At 47.6% G+C, this 22,098-nt stretch overlaps 1 protein-coding gene across 1 annotated transcript; it reads left to right on the top strand.

The window, feature by feature from the left end:
* The first annotated feature begins 4,465 nt into the window (after positions 1-4,465).
* LOC118217954 (acylphosphatase-2-like) lies at positions 4,466-20,524 on the top strand. The gene is made up of 4 exons (XM_035400209.1): positions 4,466-4,633; positions 5,466-5,482; positions 6,054-6,163; positions 20,288-20,524. Exons 1-4 carry the CDS (start codon positions 4,561-4,563, stop codon positions 20,400-20,402), a joined length of 315 nt encoding a protein of 104 aa, XP_035256100.1. The 5' UTR covers positions 4,466-4,560; the 3' UTR covers positions 20,403-20,524.
* Positions 20,525-22,098: the final 1,574 nt, after the last annotated feature.

Here is a 22,098-nt window from a genome sequence, read left to right as displayed (position 1 = left end):
TGTAATCTCCATGGAGAATGAAGTGCATGATGGGCATTTCAGGGGGAAGAATCCAAATTGCTCATATGGAGGCTAACAGCAGGATTTGCAGCCTGGAAAATAGAGGTAAAAGTTTTTCCCCTTTTTTAAAAAAAATGGAAAGACACGCCATCCATCAGCCAAGCCCACAGAACCGCTTGACCCAAACCGATGTTTTCAGAGTCTGTTGCCCGCCTTAGCGAACAATGTTTTGACACGAAACGCACAGTCAAAATATTGCAGCGAGAACATAATGGGTTCAAAACAGTTCACGCAGGAGACGGAACGGGCGGGCCGTCCCCTGGGGTTTTCAGCAGAGTGCACATCGCGCAGTTCTGCGAAGGACTGGAATCTGGACCTCACGCCGCACTGGAGCAGTACGAGGCGACAGAATCTTTGGGTCAGCAGTAGTTTATGCTATTTATAGCACTGAGGAGAGAGCTCCCACTCTCCGGGTCACTGGCTCACCGCTCCTGACATTCCTACCCATAAGCCCCTGCGCAGTGCTCAACGGGATCCCAATCCCGACTACCTTAAACCTGGCTCAGTAAGTGCTGGTTTGCACATCATACATGAACAGGCTTGATCTATGAAGATGAGGTCCCAGCATTGTTCCTTATTGACTTTACTGTACCTATAAATCAATCATAGCTTTTCTCCTTTTCCTTAATTAGTTTTATAATAATACTTCTACTAATAGTAATGATATTTTATATTTCAGGATCTAAAACTGCTTTAGACTGAAGGGGAAAAACTTGCCTCACCCAAATGCGTTTATGATGTTAAGGTAATGGAAGTTCGACAAGCATAATTGCAAATAATGTGTAGAAATAAAATAACAATCAAATGCATTTTTAGTTTAGCTCAAATGTAGTGACAACGCACTTTCTGGATAGACTAAATTCTATTCCACATATTTTGCTTGATGAGCCTTACACCCCCCACCCCCTTCCCTGGCAAAGCAAGTGTGTCTGCATATAAAATATGCATTCTTCTAAGCCACCCCATTCACATGAGTTATTCACATTGTGAAAACATCCCTAATGGCTCTACAATAAATTTTTAAAAAATATATATATATATATCTAAATAAATAAAGGAAATTCTGTACCATTGCTATCCAAGTGTAAAAAAGTGGCAGAATGTTGAACCAGTGTGCGTAATGAGTTGTATAAACCAGCTCCTGTCCAGTCTTTTACTTTATGATGGGGCTCACCTGGGTGCCTTTGAGTCTGGGTGGGGGTCCCTGGATCAGAGATGGTTTAAACCCTGTGGATTTGGACACAGAAGGCAGTACTAGCAGTATGTAGGAATGTTAGCCATTTTATACGGACAGCGGATAAACATGAAACACAGCAGCGTTTGAGCGTTATTCTGCTTTTCCACTTCTGTCAGCTAAGCCGGAGTCGGTTGGCTTTCTTATGGCAGAGTGTTTTATTCCTGCTGCGAAGTTTGAGAAGCTGGTGACCTCCAAGCCACATACAGCTGTACATGCGCATACTGGGCATGGGTGGTGGCCCAGCACTGTGTTATGGGACAGCATCGGCGTTTCCACTGTTTTCTCCGCTATCTGTGCATAGTTAATGACAGGACGTGTGCTAGCCCATTACTGCGTGAGCCCAGGGGGGGGGGCGCTGTGAGCACCTCGCTGTCCACGGGGGCCTAACCCTGGGTGAGATCGGTGGAACGAGCCAGCATGTTACGTAGCTCGCGTGCGGACTGCCAAGCCTGGCAAAAAACCCCGGCCGTTCAGACCGCCTGGCCGCAGTGCACCCCCCCCCACCCGCCCCACCCCCCTCACACCCCCCCGTCAGGCCCCGGGGGTCACCCGAGCGGGGAGCACGGGGGCGTGGAAGAGCGGCCAACATCTTTGGTGGGAGCCGCGAGAACATGGCGACCTAAAAAGCCGGGCTGGCAGAAGAATGCAGCGTTTCCAGCGGAGAAGCTCGCCCGTGTGTGTGTGTGTGTGTGTGTGTGAGCCCGCCGGCTCAACTGCATTATATCACCGCTCTTCCACAAAGGCCAACTTAGAAAGTTTGCGAAACACTTTCTTTTCTTCCCCCCCCCACCCCTCCGCTTCTCCTCCGGTATCCGGTAAGTTTAATGTCACATAGGACAAACAGAGTGTGTGGGGCCTGTGGAAGTTGCTGAGAGTGTTGGCAGGTGGGGGTGTTAGAGGGTGGGGGTTGTTTGCGGGGGTGGGTGTTGTTATGGTACATTAGAGTAAATATCTCTGCTGCAGTGAATCATAATTATCTCAGCTGTCAGTTCTGTGCTTCCTCGTTGCCAGGAAGGCTCTGTGGGTCTGTCTGTTGGTCTCTATGTCTTTCTGTCTGTCTCTTTGTCTGCCTCTATGTCTGTCTGTTTGTCTGTCTGTTGTATATAGTTGTCTCTGGACATCCTTATGTCCCTGGCCTTGAGCAGATAAACATCCTCCGAAAAGCTGTTTGGATTGGGGCGTTTAGATCTGTGTCACACCGCATACCTGAACCCCACATTGCCAGCCCGAAGCCGCCTCCCATCATTCTCACAACTGTGTGTGTGTGTGTGCTTGTGTGTGTGTGTGTGTGTGTTTGTGTTCTGTGCGCATCTGCCAGCAGAGTGTGCCCTGTGTGGATATCTCCCCTCAGAGATTAGTGTGCTCTAGCATTAGAAGCTTAGAGTACATCATCTACTGATCGCAGGGTATTTTCCTAGATTGTCTGCACACATTGGCTCATTGAGAGCACCTTGGGTTCCGAGCGTTCTGAATTCAGCAAAGTCTGCTACCCAAATCCCACAGCTTAAAATATTCAAAATGCCAAATGACACAAGTCAGCAGCCAGTCCCAGATGGGGAATGGGAGGTGTGTGTGTGGGGGGGGGGGGCTGGGGGGGGGGGGGAGTGTGGTTGTGCTAGGCTTGACTGAGTGACCCAGAGCTGTCAGCCAGCGGCCAAAGTTAACGCCTTCATCGCAAGCACTTCTGAACAGCCCTAAAGCTCTCTAATTGCCAGCATGACTATTTGATGATGGGTTAGCTCGCGCGGCTACCTGTGAGCGACGGGCCGGCGCGCGACGAGCGCAAAATACGAAAGCGGAATTAAAGCGCAATGGATCTTCCTCTCTTTCCCTCCCAATACTCGCAAAAAGCTTCGGCGGGGGGAGTTGTCTGAACATCAGCAAGATGATGAATTATAAAGAGCGACTGTGCGAGAATAAAAAGCACTGCCAGGTTGAGGAAATCTGGATAAAAATGAAGCGCAGTCAGGTGCCACAGAGGTCTCAGCTGCTGAAAATGTGAAGGAGTCACCCGCCGGATTTCCCACACGGTTTGGACACGAGACTTAATGGCTATGCGCTTTATCAAGTCAAAACTGGAAACCAGATTTAACGTTCACCTGTCAATCTTCACTAACGTTTCTTGTGTCATGAGTTACAATTTTGTATTTGAAATGCCTGGAAAACAGGACTTTTGTTATTGATAGGGGAATAAGGGTTTAATGCTCAGAAATCCTTCACAAGAAGCTACACAAGTCATTTTAAGCACGTTTATTCTTAATTTGCCGTTGAACACATTTTTAAAAGTTCATGTTCACGTCATTATTTGTGGAAGAGAAACCATATAAGAGCAGTACAATTGAGTGTTTATTAGCCAAATAAGGAAGGTCTCGACAGGTTCATTAATTCATTCCAATCAACAGTCTGGCCTTGGTGACAAAAAAGTATGGGCGTGAAATTTGAAAAAAATAAAATCGCTGACTTAAATGATGTAACTAAGTACTGAAACGCATAATTGGAGTTCTGATAGGAAAATGTTCCTATGAGAATGGTTGAACGGATCAAACCGAACCTTGATCCAACAGTTCTCTAAAATTATATGAATTGTTATCTTAGTATTATCTCATTATTGTTATCTGCGTTGCATTAAATATTGAGAATTTATGAAAAGCCCTTTTTTCATTTTTCATTTCATTTGGCTCCCAGTGTGTGAGAGTTTCAACTACTCAAGTGCTTTGCCTGCCATCTAGTGGCTAGATTCTACATTAGCGTTTTTTAGTTTGGCAGTTTTCAGAAATTGTTGTAAACATTTTTTTTAGCTTCTTATATTTAAAAAAAAAAAAGGTTAATTTAGTAAATGCTCGATTTGTTGAATAAATTAAGCATTATGTAATGTTTTAAATTGTTTGGGAATGTTTTATGTATGTAAATGTTTAATAGATTTAGCAAATAAAACGTGGTGTGTTTTATTCCTGAAATGTTTTATGCACTTAGCAAATGTTTAATACATTTTATTAATGTTTTTGTACATGTAATAAGTATTTAATTTATGAATAATGTAAAATAGACTGGATATTGGACATGTTTTGCAAATGTAAGCAAATGTGACAATGGAAACGAATAAACATCACAGAGAAATGGGCAGTGGGCATTATGACTCGCAGCCATTTACAAGTGGCAACAGAGTTACGCTCGTTTTGAGTGCTTGAACAGTAATTTGAGATGCCTGTCAAAGGTCTGCGTTTGTAGTTGGTGCGGTGGCCAAGGCACTTGTAGTCCCTGCGATGTCGAATGACGGGTCTGACACTGGTGGTAAACTGTGCTCCGTCGATTTTGAGATATTCGGGCATGTGCAGGGTAGGTAATCCGTTCTTTTATAAGGTTTATAGTAGGCTAGTCAATATGCAGCCATATTTCCTGCATTAGAGTTTGCTTGCTGCCGTGTTTATTTTCTGCTCGTCTTATTATAGACACTGATTATATTTCTATTCAGCGGTGACGTTGACTGCCCATGACAGAAAATTATACATTTTTTGCCCTTTGCTGTTTCGATGAATCATGAATTGGTGGGTTAAATCGTTAGCATGTGCATGGTCGTTCTGAGTGTTACGGTTTAGTTTCGCCTGCTGAGACAGGCTATAAAATAAAGTTGTAAAATGCGTTGCTAATTATAGGTTGAGGTAAAATATTGCAACTGTCCCGGTTGTAATTTTACATTACTTTATTCAGTATATTTATTGTTTTGTAACTTATCAAGCCGTCGGCAAGGACATAACATTTGTTTAAGAACGGACTGACAACACAAAACAGCGCTGTCATACAGCTGCGAACTTAATTTATGCCAAGTACTAGTTTGAAGACGTACAAATTAGCAATGTATACAAAGGTTCTTTCCGAACGATTTTCCTGAACTGAACATCTGGAACCTAGGCTACACGTGTACCGTGCATGTTATTGGCGACAACGAGTGCTGCATTTCGGTGGTATTTAAGCTTTACATTCATGCACTTTTTGACTGAAAAAATGCTGCCTTAATTAATAATTATTCGCATGCATACTGTAGGCCTGCACGGTTTACCTTTACATTTATTTTTTTTAGTGTGACGCATTGAGACATCTAAGCTTACATTAAAAAGTGTTTCCTAGAATACGTTAATTGCTTAATCTTTCTTACTCTCTTTTTTTACAGGTGTTTGCTTCCGAATGGTAAGTTCCTCAGTGTTACACTAAGCCAGTGGGATTTTTGGTCAGGCTCCCCTTAGGTGTTAGTAATTTTTCCCGTGCCACTCCGCTTTGGGAATCACTGCAGTAAGCTGATATTAGACAGTATAAAATATTGCAGAAAGCATCTTTCTTGCTTCTTAACCTCACAGTAACATCACACCTAACAAAAACATCACACCTGCAAACACAGGACTCTGTGAGCTGTGACAAAGATTGGTGATGATAAGTGGTATTGCTGTGTCGAGTGACTGGATGTAATCTGATGTAGTTAAGGCCCTGCTACTCAAATCATGGTCCTCACGGGCTGAGAACTGCTGGTTTTCCACCCTCCCTTTACCTGGGAGTCAGGTGTGAAGACAGTCTGGTCAATCAGCAGCACTAATTGTTCAGTTAATTACCTGGGAGGAAAGAAAACCAGGACTGGATTTGGATTTGAAGACCAGATATGAGTGTCCATGTTATAAGGCAAATGGTCGTGTTCACGTGCTTGTGGGCCTAACCTATTTGCCCTTCACTCTGTGTCCTCTCGTCGCCATGGCGACCGGTGCCCCAGTACGCCGAGGATGAGGGGCGTCGGCTGGGCCTGTGCGGGTGGGTGAAGAACACCAGCGGAGGCACCGTGGTGGGACAGGTGCAGGGTCCTCCCGAAAAAGTCAAAGAAATGTGAGTCCGACCCCTTGGACTGACATTTTAGATAGATTTACTGACAGCCTTGTGAATGACAGCCATTAACTGCTTGCATACTTGTATGTAAAAGTCTGGGCCTATTGGAAATATAGTTGTTGTTTTTTTTTAAATAGAACTGTAAATGTCTTCTTTGAAAATGATCAGAAATCAGCAAGCACACAAAGAATTACAGTATGAAAGCTTAGTACTCAGCGCTCCGTTGCGGTTATCAGTCACTTATAAAGGGATTAGTACATTCCTTGAGAAGCAGATTGCAGGGAAACCCCTTCATTTTAATGGTGGTCGTGTATTACCTGCTTATCTATGATTCACCTGTTCTTGTCATTATGCATTATTATTCTTATCCTGGGTGCCTTTCTCAGTCTCTCCAGCAGGGGTAACCCTTTACCAATGCGTAACTTTATGTAGAACTCTCTAGAAAACCTATTCCTGAGCAAAAGCTTGGCATGGAAAAAGACAAAAGCATTTCCTGAGACTAGTTCAGTTGTTTTTGCATTTGTCATAATTGTTCTCCCTGCACTTAGCACCACTTGTATCTCAAATTTGTAATGCTCAATAGGATTTATTCTGTGTTTATAGCTGAAACCACCTCTGTTGATCTGTGAGAGTACAGACAAGCATGTGCACTACTCTAAAGCTCATACCCTACTTTGAATCATGTGTTGTACTCTGAAGCATGGGTGCTACTCTGAGGCATATGGTGATAGCCACTGCTTGTCACTCTACAGTTTGCAAGTTGGTCTTGAAAAGTGGATAGACACTTCTGATCAACAGGGCATAACTTTGTGCACAGATCAACAGACAGGCTTGCTGGTGCCCGATCAACCAGCAGGGGTCACTAGTGCACTGTGAGGTGCTGGCATATCCCAGCTGGCTGAAACCCTCCCATTCCTGAGCAGCGCTGGAGCCAAATGTGTGTCATCCTACGGGGCTGCTGGCCAGAGCTGGCACTGGCACAGTCTGGGTTCGAGACCAGACCACGGGCCCCTCTGGAGATAAGCTTGAACCCGCACACAGGGCACTGTCTGGAGTGATGAGGTACCACCCGTGTGAATGAGGGCTGTGTGGTCAGGGCAGCCAGGTAGACACAGGACATCACCCCCTGCCTTCCCTGTGCCAACTGACTTCACTAATTTCAGCACACAGAAACGGGGCTCCACAGTTCTCCAATTTCAGGAGCATTTGCTCATGAAAGTTGATGTGTACTGACTGGAAAAGTAACGTTGGAGCACATCTACTATTTGGGATGCAGTGGTGTGCTCGTAGATTTTTCAACTTTGGAGCACATGTGCTCCCTGGAAAAAAAAAAAACTGTTCGCGTTCAGTCCTGAGAAAATTTTAATGCATGTGGTGGAAGAAGATTCCACGAAGAAGCCCGGCGAAAAGGTACAGAGCTTTTCCGCGTATAGGGGCGTGTCCTACCCACTGCCTTCCAAACCACATCCTGCACACAGCACCGGTATTTATATGACCAATAAATGTTTAAAATCCCAAAATAAAAGTTAATGAGCAGTCATACGCAATTGAAGAATTTATTATTTTTTTGCTGGATTTTCACCAGGGAGGCCCTGCATATCCTGCGTCTCCCCTGACCACACTGCATAGTTGGCTCTGACATCACCCAGGGGTGGGAGGGTTTCAGTCGGCTTAGATTGCAGTGTCATTGCTCACTAAATGAAGTGACTCCATCCCATTAAAAAAAAACACAAGTGTAGATCTGACTGCTCAGTGCACTTTCTGCAGCTTGTGAATGTACCCTGGCCTCAAAGTTTGGTGATTGACTCCAGCTGATGCTTTAAAACCACTTTGGCAGCCTTCAGTAGATCAATCATTCATTCAGTCAAATTTTATTTATTTTATTTTATAGCGTACTGGTTCCCAACCCTGTTTCTGGAGATCTACTATCCTGTAGGTTTTCATTTCAACCCTAATTTGGCTCACAAGATTCTGCTAACTAGCTGCTCAACAAGATCTCAACAAGATCTTATAGGGGCGACATAGCTCAGGAGGTAAGACCAATTGTCTGGCAGTCGGAGGGTTGCCAGTTCAAACCCCGCCCTGGGCGTGTCGAAGTGTCCTTGAGCAAGACACCTAACCCCTAACCCCTAACTGCTCTGGCGAATGAGAGGCATCAATTGTAAAGCGCTTTGGATAAAAGCGCTATATAAATGCAGTCCATTTACCATTTACCATCTCTGGCTGTTAAGTGAGGAATGCCTTTGTTAGGGTTGGAGTGAAAACCTACAGGACGGCAGATCTCCAGGAACAGGGTTGGAAACCACTGACGTAGCGCATTTTCATAATGAACCCTGTCCTGGAGACCCCAGGAGGCGACGGTGGCTGGGGTAAACTACCTGGAAGGCGAGCAGGATGAGTCTTTGGGAGGAGGCAGACGCAGTAGGGGGAGCCCATCCTCCTCTGGTCGGCTCAGGGCGTGGGTTCACACAGGAAGGAGAACAAAAGCGGCTTTTAGGCTGTAAATAATGTGGCTTTGACCTTACGTCACCCCGGGCGTGACCTTTTCTGCCTACTCCAGTGTGGACGGATGAGTCACTCAGAAGCTCTCTCTCTCTCTCTCTGGCTTCTCCGGGATGAGGGAATTAACCACGCAGAGACAGAGAAACAGCAGGAGCCTATTTTCATTCCGCTCTGAAAAATGTCCCCCCCCCCTCACCTCACCTCATCGTAGGGTCCCGGGGGGCTATCGGAAATGCACAATCGTTCTTTACCAGGCGGAATCACTGAAAATCTGACTCATGCTGTTAATATATCTGGCAGGGGGGCGGGGGGTGCAGGGGGGGGGGGGCATTAAGATTAATGTCTTCATCTTTTAGACATTAAGATGAAGCATCCTCTGCCATGTCTCAGAGAACCAATACACTGGATTTGGGAAATAAAATGGATGCCGTTCATTCTTTGCTTTTCTCCCATTGGTGGTTTCTTCATTATCCACTCTTGGTGAAATTTATTTCTGCTGATCACCTTTCCCTACACTCCCCCCATCCCTTACCTTCCCTCCTCCCCTACTTTCCCTCCTTCTCCTACATTCCCTTCCCCAGATGTGTATGGACTGCCATTGATGATGACCAGTTTGATTTAGGGTAAAATCTGTTGTGCAGAATTCAAAACAGGCGAAACGAGTGTTTTGTTTCTAATTAAGCACCATTTCCTTATGCGTGGGACCCTATAAAAGAGCTATAAAATGTGTAGGATGAGGGGAAGTGTTTTCATGTGAGAACGTGCTGTAGCACAGTCGACTGTGCCCTACAGAGTGAACAGATTTTGGTTTTTAATGTGGCTGTGAGGTCTTGGTAAAGTTAATGTCTTCACCACAGCTGTAGCTAACAGCTACCACGCTAACGATGTCCATCTGGGAGCAATTGAACGTGACCAAAGCGGGCAGCTCCACGCTGCCTCCAGAACGCAGAAAAATGATCTATGATTTCCCACTAAGGCTTACCTAATCTGCAGAATTGGTTGCCAGTGCACTGCAGGAAGCAGATTTATGCCGATGGCTTTGCTACCCAGCTGCTCGTAAATTACACGGTTTACCCAGCTTCGGGCACCGATCGCTCACAGCCACTTCACATCATTGGCCTTCATATACTTGTCATCACTTTGATCACTTTTTATCAGCCGCTGATAAAGAGTCAGATATATGCTTGAGTCCTGACTTGCGTTTGAGTGCTGTGGACGGGTATAAAGTCCCCTCCATTTTAGCCTCTTTACCCTTTAAGGTGTGCGATCAGAAATATATGTGATTAGAATGTTCTCAGTTGAACATTTGTATGCTGATGTCACAATCACTATTGGGAACTGAAAGCAATGGAGTTCTATAAGACAGTTAGAATTAAATCGAAAGAGCATTCCAAAAAGCCTACTCTTCAAAGGGTTAGTGAAGTTACGGTGTGATGACAGACTGATTGCACGGTTAATGGTGCACAGGGCACGCTTGTTGGGTCGTGTTTGGCTCTCCGGGACTGTGTGATCTGCTGACCTCGGACTATGAACGTGTTATCGTTCATCCTGATCCTGGCTCATAGGGCACGATCCTACAACACGGCACTAATGCCTTAGCCCCAGCTGCCCCCCTCCACCCCCCACCCCAGGTAGCTCTGAGCACAGGGAGGGATGAGCTCATAGACAGTCCCAACTGCTGCCCCTCCACCACTGCCAGTCACATGATACAGCTGCACTGGGATCCATCCCTGCTGCCGTGGTAACGGTGCCATCCCTGGGCACTAAAGCGTCTATTTAAAGTTGCAACCCCCCCCTCCCTCCCCCCCCGCCCCCCAATGCAATTACCGCTGGCTGATGTGGAGGTCTGGGGGGAGAGATTAATTTGCGGAGGATCAGAGTCCTCGTTGCCGTGCGATTCGACAGGTGGCACATGGCTGGGCGTCGCTTTGGACCGCCAGCAGACGGATGGGTGGTGCCTTCCCTGCCTCGGTCCCATGGGTGTGTGCTGTGTGCCGGCCACGCCCAGTTTTCAGCTCTGCGTGGCTCTGCTCCAGCACATGGCTGGGATACTCTGGGATGATCTGGGATTGTTTGGGATAGTCTGGGATGCTCTGGAATGCTCTCGTGTACTCTGGGATGTTCTGTGACAAGTTGGGATACTCTGGGACACTCTGGGATACTCTGAGATGCCCTGGAGTACTCTGGGGCACTCTGGGATGCTCTGGCATACTCTGAGATGCCCTGAGGTACTCTGGGACACTCTGGGACATTCGGGGATGCTCTGGGGTACTCTGGGATGTGGTGCGTGGATCCTCTGTTCTTCCCTCTCTGCTCCCTGCTGTCTGCGCAGCTGGAGCTGATGAGCACTTTGGGAGTGTTCCTCTGCTGACCACTCGCAGCCTGCAGCACTGCGTGAGCGAGGAGGAGCCCCGGGCGAGTCAAACACACCCGCATCATGTGAAGATGTGACTCCCAGCCCACGCCAAGGTCAGCATAGACCAGGCTCAGTCCTGTGATGACTCAGCTACAGTAACCAACTGAGGAACGCAGTGGGAGCCTTTACTGACCGAGCTGCTCTTTTACTGACCGAGCTGCTCTTTTACTGACTGCGCTGCTCTTTTACTGACTGAGCTGCTGTTTTACTGACAGAGCTGCTCTTTTACTGACTGAGCTGCTCTTTTACTGACCGAGCTGCTCGTTTACTGACTGAGCTGCTCTATAGGGCCCAGCCTGCGCTCATGGTGAGCGTCTCTACTGACTGAGTCACGCAGCAGAACCCTGGCAGTTTTTATTCAGGTTAAATATGAACTGCTTTTTCTCGCAGATATCACAAGTGCATAATTAAGGATATCAGTACTGCATTTGGACAGGGAGATAACCCATATCTAAAGAACAACAACGCATATGCCAAGCAAGGCAAAAACAGGCCATCTGTTAGTTCTGTGTGTGTGATACTGTGTGTGTGTGTGTGTGAGAGAGAGAGAGAGAGAGAGAGTGTGTGTCTGTGTGCGTGTGCGTGTGTGTGTGTGTGTGTGTGTGTGCGCAGCTCTATGCAGGTGTGTGTGGCCTAGGCTAGTTGGCTGCATTCGTGAGATTGAGGCAGATTTTTTTTTGTCCTTCACAGCATGGGGCTCAGATGGGCCCGTTGTCCTAAATAGCAGTGTGTGAACAGGGCCAGCACCAGAGGCGGCTCATCACCGCATTTCTGCCTGTGAGCTAAACTGGGCCAGCCATCAGACCGCGGGGAGGCTGGCGCGGTAATGATATGCCCGCGCGCATCAATCAGCGAAGCCCGCGTGCGTCACGTCCGCGTGTGTAGGAGGCTGCGTTCACGGGCCGTCCCGACGCTGGGGACCCGAGCGTCGCTCCTGCAGGCTCTCTGCAGCTCCGCCGTGCGGAGGGGCCAGCCCTCCACCCACCCCAAAAACTATTTCAGCATCCGCTCCTTCCCAGGGGCCCCCATGACCCAAATGATTTATGCTCGCACACAATAAAAAAAAAGAATTGATATAGGTTACCACTGAAGCACATATACTGCTGTAGCATACAGGAGAGAGAGAGACAAAGCACATACGGCTGAACTGTGCAGGAAGAGAGAGAGAGAGAGGGCATAAAATACGCCTGAAGAATAGGAGAGAGTGAGACACATACTGCGAAAGCTTGCAGGCAATAGGGCAGTTACACTGTTGAAGCAGGCAGGAGAGAGGGATCATGGGAGAGAGAGAAAGAGAGGGCATACATCCACCTAAAGAATGGGAGAGAGAGGGGTGGAGGGCACAGAGCACACACCCTGCTCCACGCTGCCTCCCTTCCACATTCCTCCAGCCTGGAATGTCACAGCGCCCTCACCTCCCTCTCCACGTGCTGAAGCTCTCGAGTGCACTGAAGGCTCTCACAGATAACCCAATTCCTCACACTCTCCACAGCCGTACCGTTTCACTGCAGTGCGGTCGGTGTGGAGGTCCAATGAGGCATTTCATTTTTTTTACTTCACCGTTGAGCCATTAATACTGAACATTTACAGCGCCAATAAGGTGATGTGTTTTTGTGTGAGAATATTCCTTCCTTTTATGAAATCAGGAAATAAATGTTGTGAAATTCTCCCAGCATGCACTGCGATGCACAAGCAGCAGGATCTTGGGTGTATTCCAGTCGCTTATTTTGTTTGTTTTTTTTAACCTCGCATCCTTTCCTAGTTTGAAAAATACACGGAATTGACGTCTGTAATCAGGCGTTGTCAACATGGGCTCAATCCAAGTGCTTATTTTTACGTCCGATTTCTTCCGCGCTGCCAGCCTCAGCAGCCCAGAATGTAACAGTGGGGGGGGGGGGGGGGGGATTGGGGCCATGGGCACAATCTCCCTCTTTGCGTTTAGCCTTTTAGCTAATGTTCTCATGAAGGGTGTAGCAAAAGTAGTTAATGTAGGAGAATAACATGCTTGACTAGATCTGGAAGAAGCTTGACAGAATAGCCAGTTAAAAATATGAAATAGCGACAAAGTAAAATACATTACAAATGACCAGATAATAAACTCTGGAATGAATTTCGCATCGCCAGAGTTTTCCTTTAAGGCTGTGTTTCTCTCAGTAGTGGCCCACCCACGCCCTCCATTAAAGACGTCCTCCTGGAACCCAAACCCGTCTGTTTTACTCAGTGTCTGGGGTGGCTGGACTTAGCTCGGTATCTATTATAGTCCCCGGAGGTGTGAACTCCACAAGGACTCAGCTAAGCAGAAACCTCAGCCTTTCTTCCCCCACAAAGGCCAGAAGAAGCGAGAGTGGAAAAATGAGTGCGGTCATGAAATATTTAGCCGGGCAGAGCTGGCCAGACGAGAATCTCTCCAAAGAGAGAGAGAGCGCTCCCTCTATCCTTTTCTTTTTTCTGTGCTCCAGCTCAGCCTCCTCTGCATGTCTTTGTTGCCCCCCCCCCCCCCAAACTTTCTCATACCCCCTCAGGCGCTCGATGTCCAGACCTCATTCTCTACCCCTCAGGCCAACACTACTCAACTCCAGGTCCTGCAGACACCTCCTTGGTTCATGAGCGAGCTTGGTGGTGAAATCAGGTGGTGTAGTGAATGGTCGGAGCAAATACCTGGAGACACTGTGATCTGCTGGCCCTGGAGCTGAGTAGCTGAGTAGCCTTAGGCAGTATGCTGTTGGGCTTCAGAGGTGGCATGATTGAATACGAGTCATAAGAGGTCCTTTCCCCACAGATGTGGTCAGATAGGCTGAGATGTACAGGTCAGCCTGGCTGTTCTCCTGCTTTTTAGTGTGTGGCACTGAGGACAGTGATGTAGGGAATTGGTCTGCCCCCTGGATCCACCGCCAGCTCCCCCATCTTTCCAAAGAGAGAACTGCAATGTATGCTAACGTGCACCCAGCGGGGGGGCTAACGTGCTAATCGAGTTGGAACCGGCTTCCAACTCGTCTCGGCTTTTAGCATGCATCTCAATAGTTTGTGGTGAAAATGCTGGATGTAAACTTTCTTTGTCATTTGAGAAAGTGTAATAGTACATGGTTTTGATCATAACACATATAGTTGTTGAATATGGTTACGTGGGGGGAGGGTGACAGCTGAACATTCTGAGATAAATGTATTTGTTGACAGGCCTTTGAACTGGGCCACGTTCCTCTTCTGCAGCACTTGCATTGTTATAAGACATATTTTTTTTATTTTCTGAAATTGCACTCTGCCGAACACATTATTCCAGGGGTAAGATTTGAATTCCTTCCAACGTGGGAGTTTGAATGTTATCTGCTTTCCTCTCAGCTTGGAAAAAAGGACCCTCCTTTCCTTCTGTAGACAATGGGCCCAGCTCTGGCAACCCGGCTCACACACATGGAATGGTGGGGTTGTGCAGAAACCTGCCCCAATTTTGAGTGCACCAGGTGAACACCTATCGACCAAATATCCGCTGTGGAAATAAAGGTTGAAAAACAGGGACCACCAGCTTCCTCTGCTTAGGCGGGTTCCTTGAAGGTGAAAGCTGAAACTCGTGCAGGTCTTGATGGAGTTGCAGGCAAGAAGTAAATGGCAGCTCCTTATAAGCACAGAGGATGCTGCTGTTAAGTTAGCTTTGCTAGCTTGTGTGATGTCATACGTGTTGCGCCTGGTCGCTGTGCCAGCTGGGCGCTGAGTTTCCCAGTCCTTCGTTGCTCCAAAGTGCCTGTGCGTGGAACTGTGCCCAGTTTTCTTTGTCTTCACCAAAGGTACTTTTTAAAAAGGAAGGAAATGTTAAGCGGAGTGTTCCTTTGCGCTGAGCGAACGTGTGAGCGCGTTTGTGCAAGCATGTTTACTTGCAAACGCAGAAGTGACAACATTTGCCACACCAAACACAGAAAACAACAATGGCTGTGGTGAAGGGTGGTCGTTGATGATTTTCAAAGTTGCTTTAGTTTTAGTGCTGCAAAAAAACATAGAAGAATGAGAAGATGTTATGTTCATTTCTTCAGACAGACGAGGAGCCAAAGCAGCCACCCATCTGATGCAATTGTGTTGTTCATTTCAGCTAGTTAAATCCTACAGGCAGTTACAGATTGCACACATGTGCACATGTAGGCATGCACATACATAAAGTAAAGAGCACATGCATGCTCACATACACACATGAACATACATGCATGCCCTATACACTCTCTCTCTCTCTCTCTCTCTCTCTCTTAAACACACACACACACACACACACTCCCCAAGCAGCCCTCATACACTTATTAAATAAGTCTGGGCTTATCATGGGACTTCAGCAATAGGGTAATTCACTTACCCTCTTCTTTAAAGGCTCGGATAAGAAACTGCCACATGAAGTGATGAGATTTCACCAGAGGAGGGAGAGCAGGGCCTGCACTCCGTGTGAGGGAAGTGCTATATAAATGCAAGGAGTTGTTGTCTTTATTATTACACTTTATGAATATGGGCGCAGGAGCATGTATCACAAAGCAAGATTACTGCATTGGCTACATAACTGCACTCAGTAAAACCCAGAAACCCTTCCAAATCTGGAACATGGACTGCAGTAAAAAGTGGCTGTTTTGCTCGGCGCAGTTATCCTGCTAACTCAGTAATCCCGCTTTGTGAAACAGGGCCCAGGTCAGCCTGCAGTGATCCTGGGGTGGGAGGGGAGCCTGGACAGCGTCGTGTGTGATGTGCGGGTAGTACAGGGCTGCCCTTGGGGTCTGCTGTTGGTATAAAACTGGGTCTCTCTGTTTGGCCCGCTGAAGCATACCCAGGGCTTAACGTGCCTTTGGTGTCGTACTGCACTCCCCCGTTAGGCCTGGTGAAGACTGGCGTCCGGGAGACCCGTTACACTGGGACACAGAGTTGGCGGTAGATGAGTGTTGTTCGCTTGACGCACGGCTTGCGCTTCCCTGTTTGTTATTTGAGCGGCTGTCCGCCAGAGCGGGCCAGCCTGCCGCACGCCATGTGTCCGTCTCGTTAATCTGGGGGGCGGGGGCGGGGGGGGGGGCTGTTTTTGGACACCGTGTGTTGAGAACATCTCCTCTGGGTCTCTGCTCTAATCCAGCAGATAATTGCACGTCAATGATGATTAACACGTAGTCTGAGCACAAGGGGTGTACCGGCTGTCAAAACAAGCTCTTTGCGGACGAATCAATCGATCTGGTTTATTTTTATGTAGCGTTCTTCACACTGAGGTGGTGAAAAGGTAAAACCAAACCATTCAGTTCAGTCGTCGGTTGGTCGGAACTTTAAATAGATGAAAGATGTAATTTGCCGCTCTCTGCAAATAATAATGATCCCGTCATAAGAGAAATTCCTGGTTGTTAGAACAGTTTACCAGGCGAACACTTCATTTTCAGTAACTGTAGAAAAGACGGCTTATGTACTTTGTAAGATTTTTCCTTCTAGACTGTATTGTCTTTTACCAGCAATTGCAGAATATTGGCCTGGCTTTTTGCGTTATTTTTTTGTGTTTGTGCTTTTTAAGCACTTAAAAGCGCACCGTTTCAGAGGGTCAATCACTCAGTCTGGCGACCTTGTTTCTAGCTCTGTCTATGGGGGGTGGGGAGGGGGGGGGGTTGAGGGGGGTGAGATTTGAGGCGCCATTTCATGGGGGTGGGGGTGACGGAAAAAGCTATGGCTCGACTCGTCGGGCAGGGAATCTGTCCTCTGACTCATGCGCTCAAACTAATGTATGCTTTCTGCATCCGAGCGCTTTGCCCTCAGATGTCCATCTCAGCCTGCCGCCTGCTTTAAAACCTATAGCCCAGGACTGCTCATTGTGTTTAACATGCAGGAAGAAAACATTCGCTTTTATACTGCCATCGCAAGGCTGTCTGCTGAGGATCTAGACAGTGCACACTTCTCAGGTTTAGTCTGACTGCAGTGTACTTTTGAGCAACAGATTTAAGAAAAAAAATTACCTTTTAAAAAAATTACCTGGTCTATTGACCCGATCAAAGAAGGCAGGGTGAAATTTTATAGAGGTTTCAGATACAGCCTGTGGAGTTAGATTGGAAGTGTGGGCCAGAGTGTAGATACTTTAAAAGGTTGCAGGTAGTTGTATAAATGGGTTTACTATTGTGAAAATGAGAAAGTTGTGTAAGTTGCTCTGGATAAGAGTATCTGCTAGATAACTGGAAGGTAATGTAAAGATAACTGAGCTTCCCTTGTTCTTTCCTACCCAGCATGCTTTGCAAGTGTTGTTTCAGAGCTCCCAGATGACTTTGCTTGACCTTGAGCTGCTGTTACACTGGACTGAGCGTTATGGGGCACTGGGGTCCATTAAGCGCCCAGAGAGAGGGGACCCCTTTGCTTCAGCTCACCGGTTTTAATTGGTGTCTCCATCTTTGACCTGCCTTCACTGAGTTGATGGGTTTGAAAGTATTGGCCCTGTCTCGTAAAGTGGGGTGGGCGGGGCTTATCGCTCTGAACCACACTGCTTTTGCCTGGCTTATGACAGAGAGTAAGCCACGGTGATGTGTACTTCGATTAACATTCCTGGTGCCTTTAGACAAACACGTTCCCTCTGGTTTTCGTGTTCTAAGAGTTATCAATTAGACACAAATGTCAACAACAGTAAAGCGTACGTCACACTGGTTAAATTTCTGTATATTACAGAACTACTCATGGCAGTCTGTACTGCTCTGAGTTACTATGATTTGACTGAATTTTTATCATGTGTGTCATTTTCTGGAGAAGGCATTCTGTTGATCAGGATTGAGCGCTGTGGGGCACTGGGGTCCGTAAAAAGGTTCCCAGAGATGACGTCTTCGCTTCAGCGCGCTCTCCTCACACCAAGGCCCGCTTCCCTCAGTCAGGCTGGCTGATTCATTTTCCTGGAGCACAGCCTGGCCCTACGAACGGGCCGCTCTGCGGCTAACGAGCGTCTGCCTGTCAGCCGGTTCCCGCGGCGATTTAACGAGGCTCAGAAGCGGTCCCCGCTCGTGGGGGGGGGGGGGGGGGGGGATGTGAGGCACGAGGACGTCCGCCTCTCCCCCTGTCCTTCAGTAGCCCAAAGCTCGCGCGGAATCGGTCTCCGTCCCACGCAATTTCCGGAGGTGGCAGTGGGAACCGAAAAAAGAAACGGAGGCGCTCTTACGAGTGGCAGCTTCAGAGCTGTTCCTTGGGGGGGGGGGGGGGGGGGGGGGGACTTGGCATTATGACATTGAAGAAAACTTTGCTCCGTCTGTCTCTCTGTTCTTCACAAAGATATTTTAGTCGTGCGATTTGAGTCATTTGAAGATTCGAAGACAAATCGGTTCCATGGTTTGTGTTTTAATTGAACCTGCATCATCTTGGGCAGGGGTGTCTGTAGTTTTTGTGCTGACTTCAGTCAGCAGCCAGTCAAGTTCTTAGACTGTGGACTCTTTGGCCAATCAGAGACTCAAATTAAGTGCTGAAAAGCACTGATAACCAGCAGACACAGTGGCCCTCCAGGACTGGGGTTTGACACCCCTGATCTAGGGTATGTGAACCTTAAACATCTGTTTAAGAGTTCACAGCGAGGCCAGTTGACCGTATTTTTACCCCTTAGGAAAGTCTTCTTTGGATAGTTGACCGTATTTTTTCCCCTTAGGAAAGTCTTCTTTGGATAGTAAACATACTGCATACCCAGCTGAACAGGCACAAGGATGTTTGCATTAAGGTTCCGTGTTCCGCATATGGGACCCTGTGAGAAAAATCCCACTGATTTCCCCAGACATGTACGAGCTCAAACTTAATTTCAGGAAAGGAATGTGATTTTCCAGCCTGCAGATCAACTTGCTTTTTATCCAGCCTTGTATGCTTTCCGGTGAAATTAGACAGCAGGTTCCAGAATCCAGTCTTGGAGGGCTGCAGGGTCAGCTGGTTTTCGCTGATTCATTTACGGCATTGTTTGGCTAAAGAAATTGCGCGCCTTGTTCTGAAGGCTTTAATTGGTTGTGTGTCCCCCCCCCCCCCCCCCCGAACCGAGCTCCTGTCACTGTAGTACTTTCTTCTGCATCGTGTGCTTCACTGCACAGTGTTTACAGCCAAAAAATAAACTTTTTAAACTTCTAATTTATTCTAATAGCACAGTGCACATAAAAGCATTAATAGCATGTGATTTCCTCAGTGGTTGATATAATAGATCTTAGGCCAAATACTATATTTGAAATACTTAAACCTTTTAGCCAGGCACTGGGATAATTCCTGCAGGATAATTACAATTTAAAAATAAACAAATACTTTCACCAGGATTCAGACTGTAAAAAGTCATCTCATCTGATTCAGCCGAACATTCTCAGCCATTTTGGAATGGTTCTAAAATCTTTAGTGCATCTAAGGAGTTAAAGGATTTGAAATGCTTGTTTGACGTGGGTCTGGTTTTACAACCAAACCACACACTGTCATCCTGTTTGTTCTCCACATAAAGAACATTCTAGAACAGCGGTTTCCTTTCCAGGATTTGAACTGGCAGTCTGTCCGTGAACCGCTGCAGCATCGCACAGCTGCACTATCCCTGCCTCTGTGTCAGTGCCTGGGAAGAAATCGGCCCAGTCTGCCCCAAAACGAGCGATAACCTCTGTCCCGTCCTGCTCGACTGCGGCAGGCGATCAGAATGTCAGGGCACTCCGAGGTATTCTCGAAATAGAGGCTAATGCTGATAGTGTTTGAATCGATATGAGAACAGTCGTGCAAATCGCTTTCATAAAGTCTTGGAGCACAGGCTGCCAGGTCTGGAGACCTCAGCCCTGCATCAGTGAGCACTGTAGGGAGTGTGGGCCACAGCATAGACGCTGTTCAGATTCTCAGACAGCAGTATGACGCATTTGACACATTCTTCTCTTCAATTCAATTCAACTTTGTTTGTACGGTGCTTTGCACAGAGACGGCCTCACAAAGACGCTTTACAGTGGGAATACAAAAGAAAATTAAGTTCTGTGTTGCGGTGTTTTGTAGGATATAAGAAAGGCATATTAAGTCTCTGTTCTGTGGTAAATGTGTTGTAGGTTATAAGAAAGGCATACTAAGTCTCTGTTCTGTGGTAAGTGTTGTCAGTTGGAAGAAAGGCATAATAAGTTTCAATTCTGTGGTAAGTATGTTGTAGGTTATATGAAAGGCATGCTAAGTTTATGTTTTGTGCTGTGTTGTTGGTTATAAGAAAGGCGTACTAAGTCTCTGTTTTGTGGTAACAGAGACCTCTCTCTCCCTGTCCACAGGAGGGTGTGGCTGAGCAAGAAGGGGAGTCCTGGATCTCGCATCACCCGTGCGGTCTTCTCCAACGAGAGAGACATCCCTAAGCTGGAGATATCAGGCTTCAGAACACGCCGCTGAAGCTCAGCTTCTGCACACCGCACCAAAACCCACTGCCCTCTGCACACGGCACCAAAACCCACTTCCCTCTGCACACGGCACTAAACCCCACTGCCCTCTGCTCACGCTACTAAATCCCACTGCCCTCTGCACACTGCACCAAAACCCCACTGCCCTCTGCTCACGCTACTAAACCCCACTGCCCTCTGCGCATGGTACTAAACCCCACTGCCCTCTGCACACTACACTAAACCCCACTGCCCTCTGCACACTACACTAAACCCCACTGCCCTCTGCTCACGCTACTAAATCCCACTGCCCTCTGCACACTGCACCAAAACCCACTGCCCTCTGCACACAGCACTGAAACCCACTGCCCTCTGCACACGCTACACTAAACCCCACTGCCCTCTGCACACGGCACTAAACCCCACTGCCCTCTGCACACTGCACTAAACCCCACTGCCCTCTGCACACGGCACTAAACCCCACTGCCCTCTGCTCACGCTACTAAACCCCACTGCCCTCTGCGCATGGTACTAAACCCCACTGCCCTCTGCACACGGCACTAAACCCCACTGCCCTCTGCACACGGCACTAAACCCCACTGCCCTCTGCACACGGCACTAAACCCCACTGCCCTCTGCACACGGCACTAAACCTCACTGCCCTCTGCACACTACACTAAACCCCACTGCCCTCTGCACACGGCACTAAACCCCACTGCCCTCTGCACACGGCACTGAAACCCACTGCCTTCTGCACACTGCACTAAACCCCACTGCCCTCTGCACACGGCACTAAACCCCACTGCCCTCTGCTCACGCTACTAAACCCCACTGCCCTCTGCACACTACACTAAACCCCACTGCCCTCTGCACACGCTACTAAACCCCACTGCCCTCTGCACACGGCACTGAAACCCACTGCCCTCTGCACACGGCACTAAACCCCACTGCCCTCTGCACACGGCACTAAACCCCACTGCCCTCTGCACACTACACTAAACCCCACTGCCCTCTGCACACAGCACCAAACCCCACTGCCCTCTGCACTTTCTACTAAACCCCACTGCCCTCTACACACAGCACTAAACCCCACTGCCCTCTGCACACAGCACCAAACCCCACTGCCCTCTGCACTAAATCCCACTGCCCTCTGCATACAGCACTAAACCCCACTGCCCTCTGCACACGCTACTAAACCCCACTGCCCTCTGCACACAGCACTAAACCCCACTGCCCTCTGCACACAGCACTAAACCCCACTGCCCTCTGCACACGGCACTAAACCCCACTGCCCTCTGCACACGGCACTAAACCCCACTGCCCTCTGCACACTACACTAAACCCCAATGCCCTCTGCACACAGCACTAAACCCCACTGCCCTCTGCACACTACACTAAACCCCAATGCCCTCTGATGTCATGTGTTAATAAACACACAGTACAGTCAAAGCATTTCAAGAATCGGTAACCTTATTCCTCCATTTAATACGAGCATGAATACTTGTTCAATGAACATTCCTGCAGAAATTTGCATTTTTGATGTCAGACACTGTCTTAGCTTTCCACTAAGAAATACTTTGCAGAGGAATTATAGCTTGGGAAGTAGTCCAACATTATGTGTATTACTGCATTACTAATGTGGTTCTGTAAGCGTTGTTGATTTTGGGATAGTTTTTGTCTAAGTGCTTGTTGATATTATTTGACTTGGT

This window comes from Anguilla anguilla, chromosome 18 (genome assembly GCF_013347855.1).
Source record: "Anguilla anguilla isolate fAngAng1 chromosome 18, fAngAng1.pri, whole genome shotgun sequence".
Lineage (NCBI taxonomy): Eukaryota > Metazoa > Chordata > Actinopteri > Anguilliformes > Anguillidae > Anguilla > Anguilla anguilla.
This window is presented reverse-complemented; position numbering and strand designations above follow the sequence as displayed.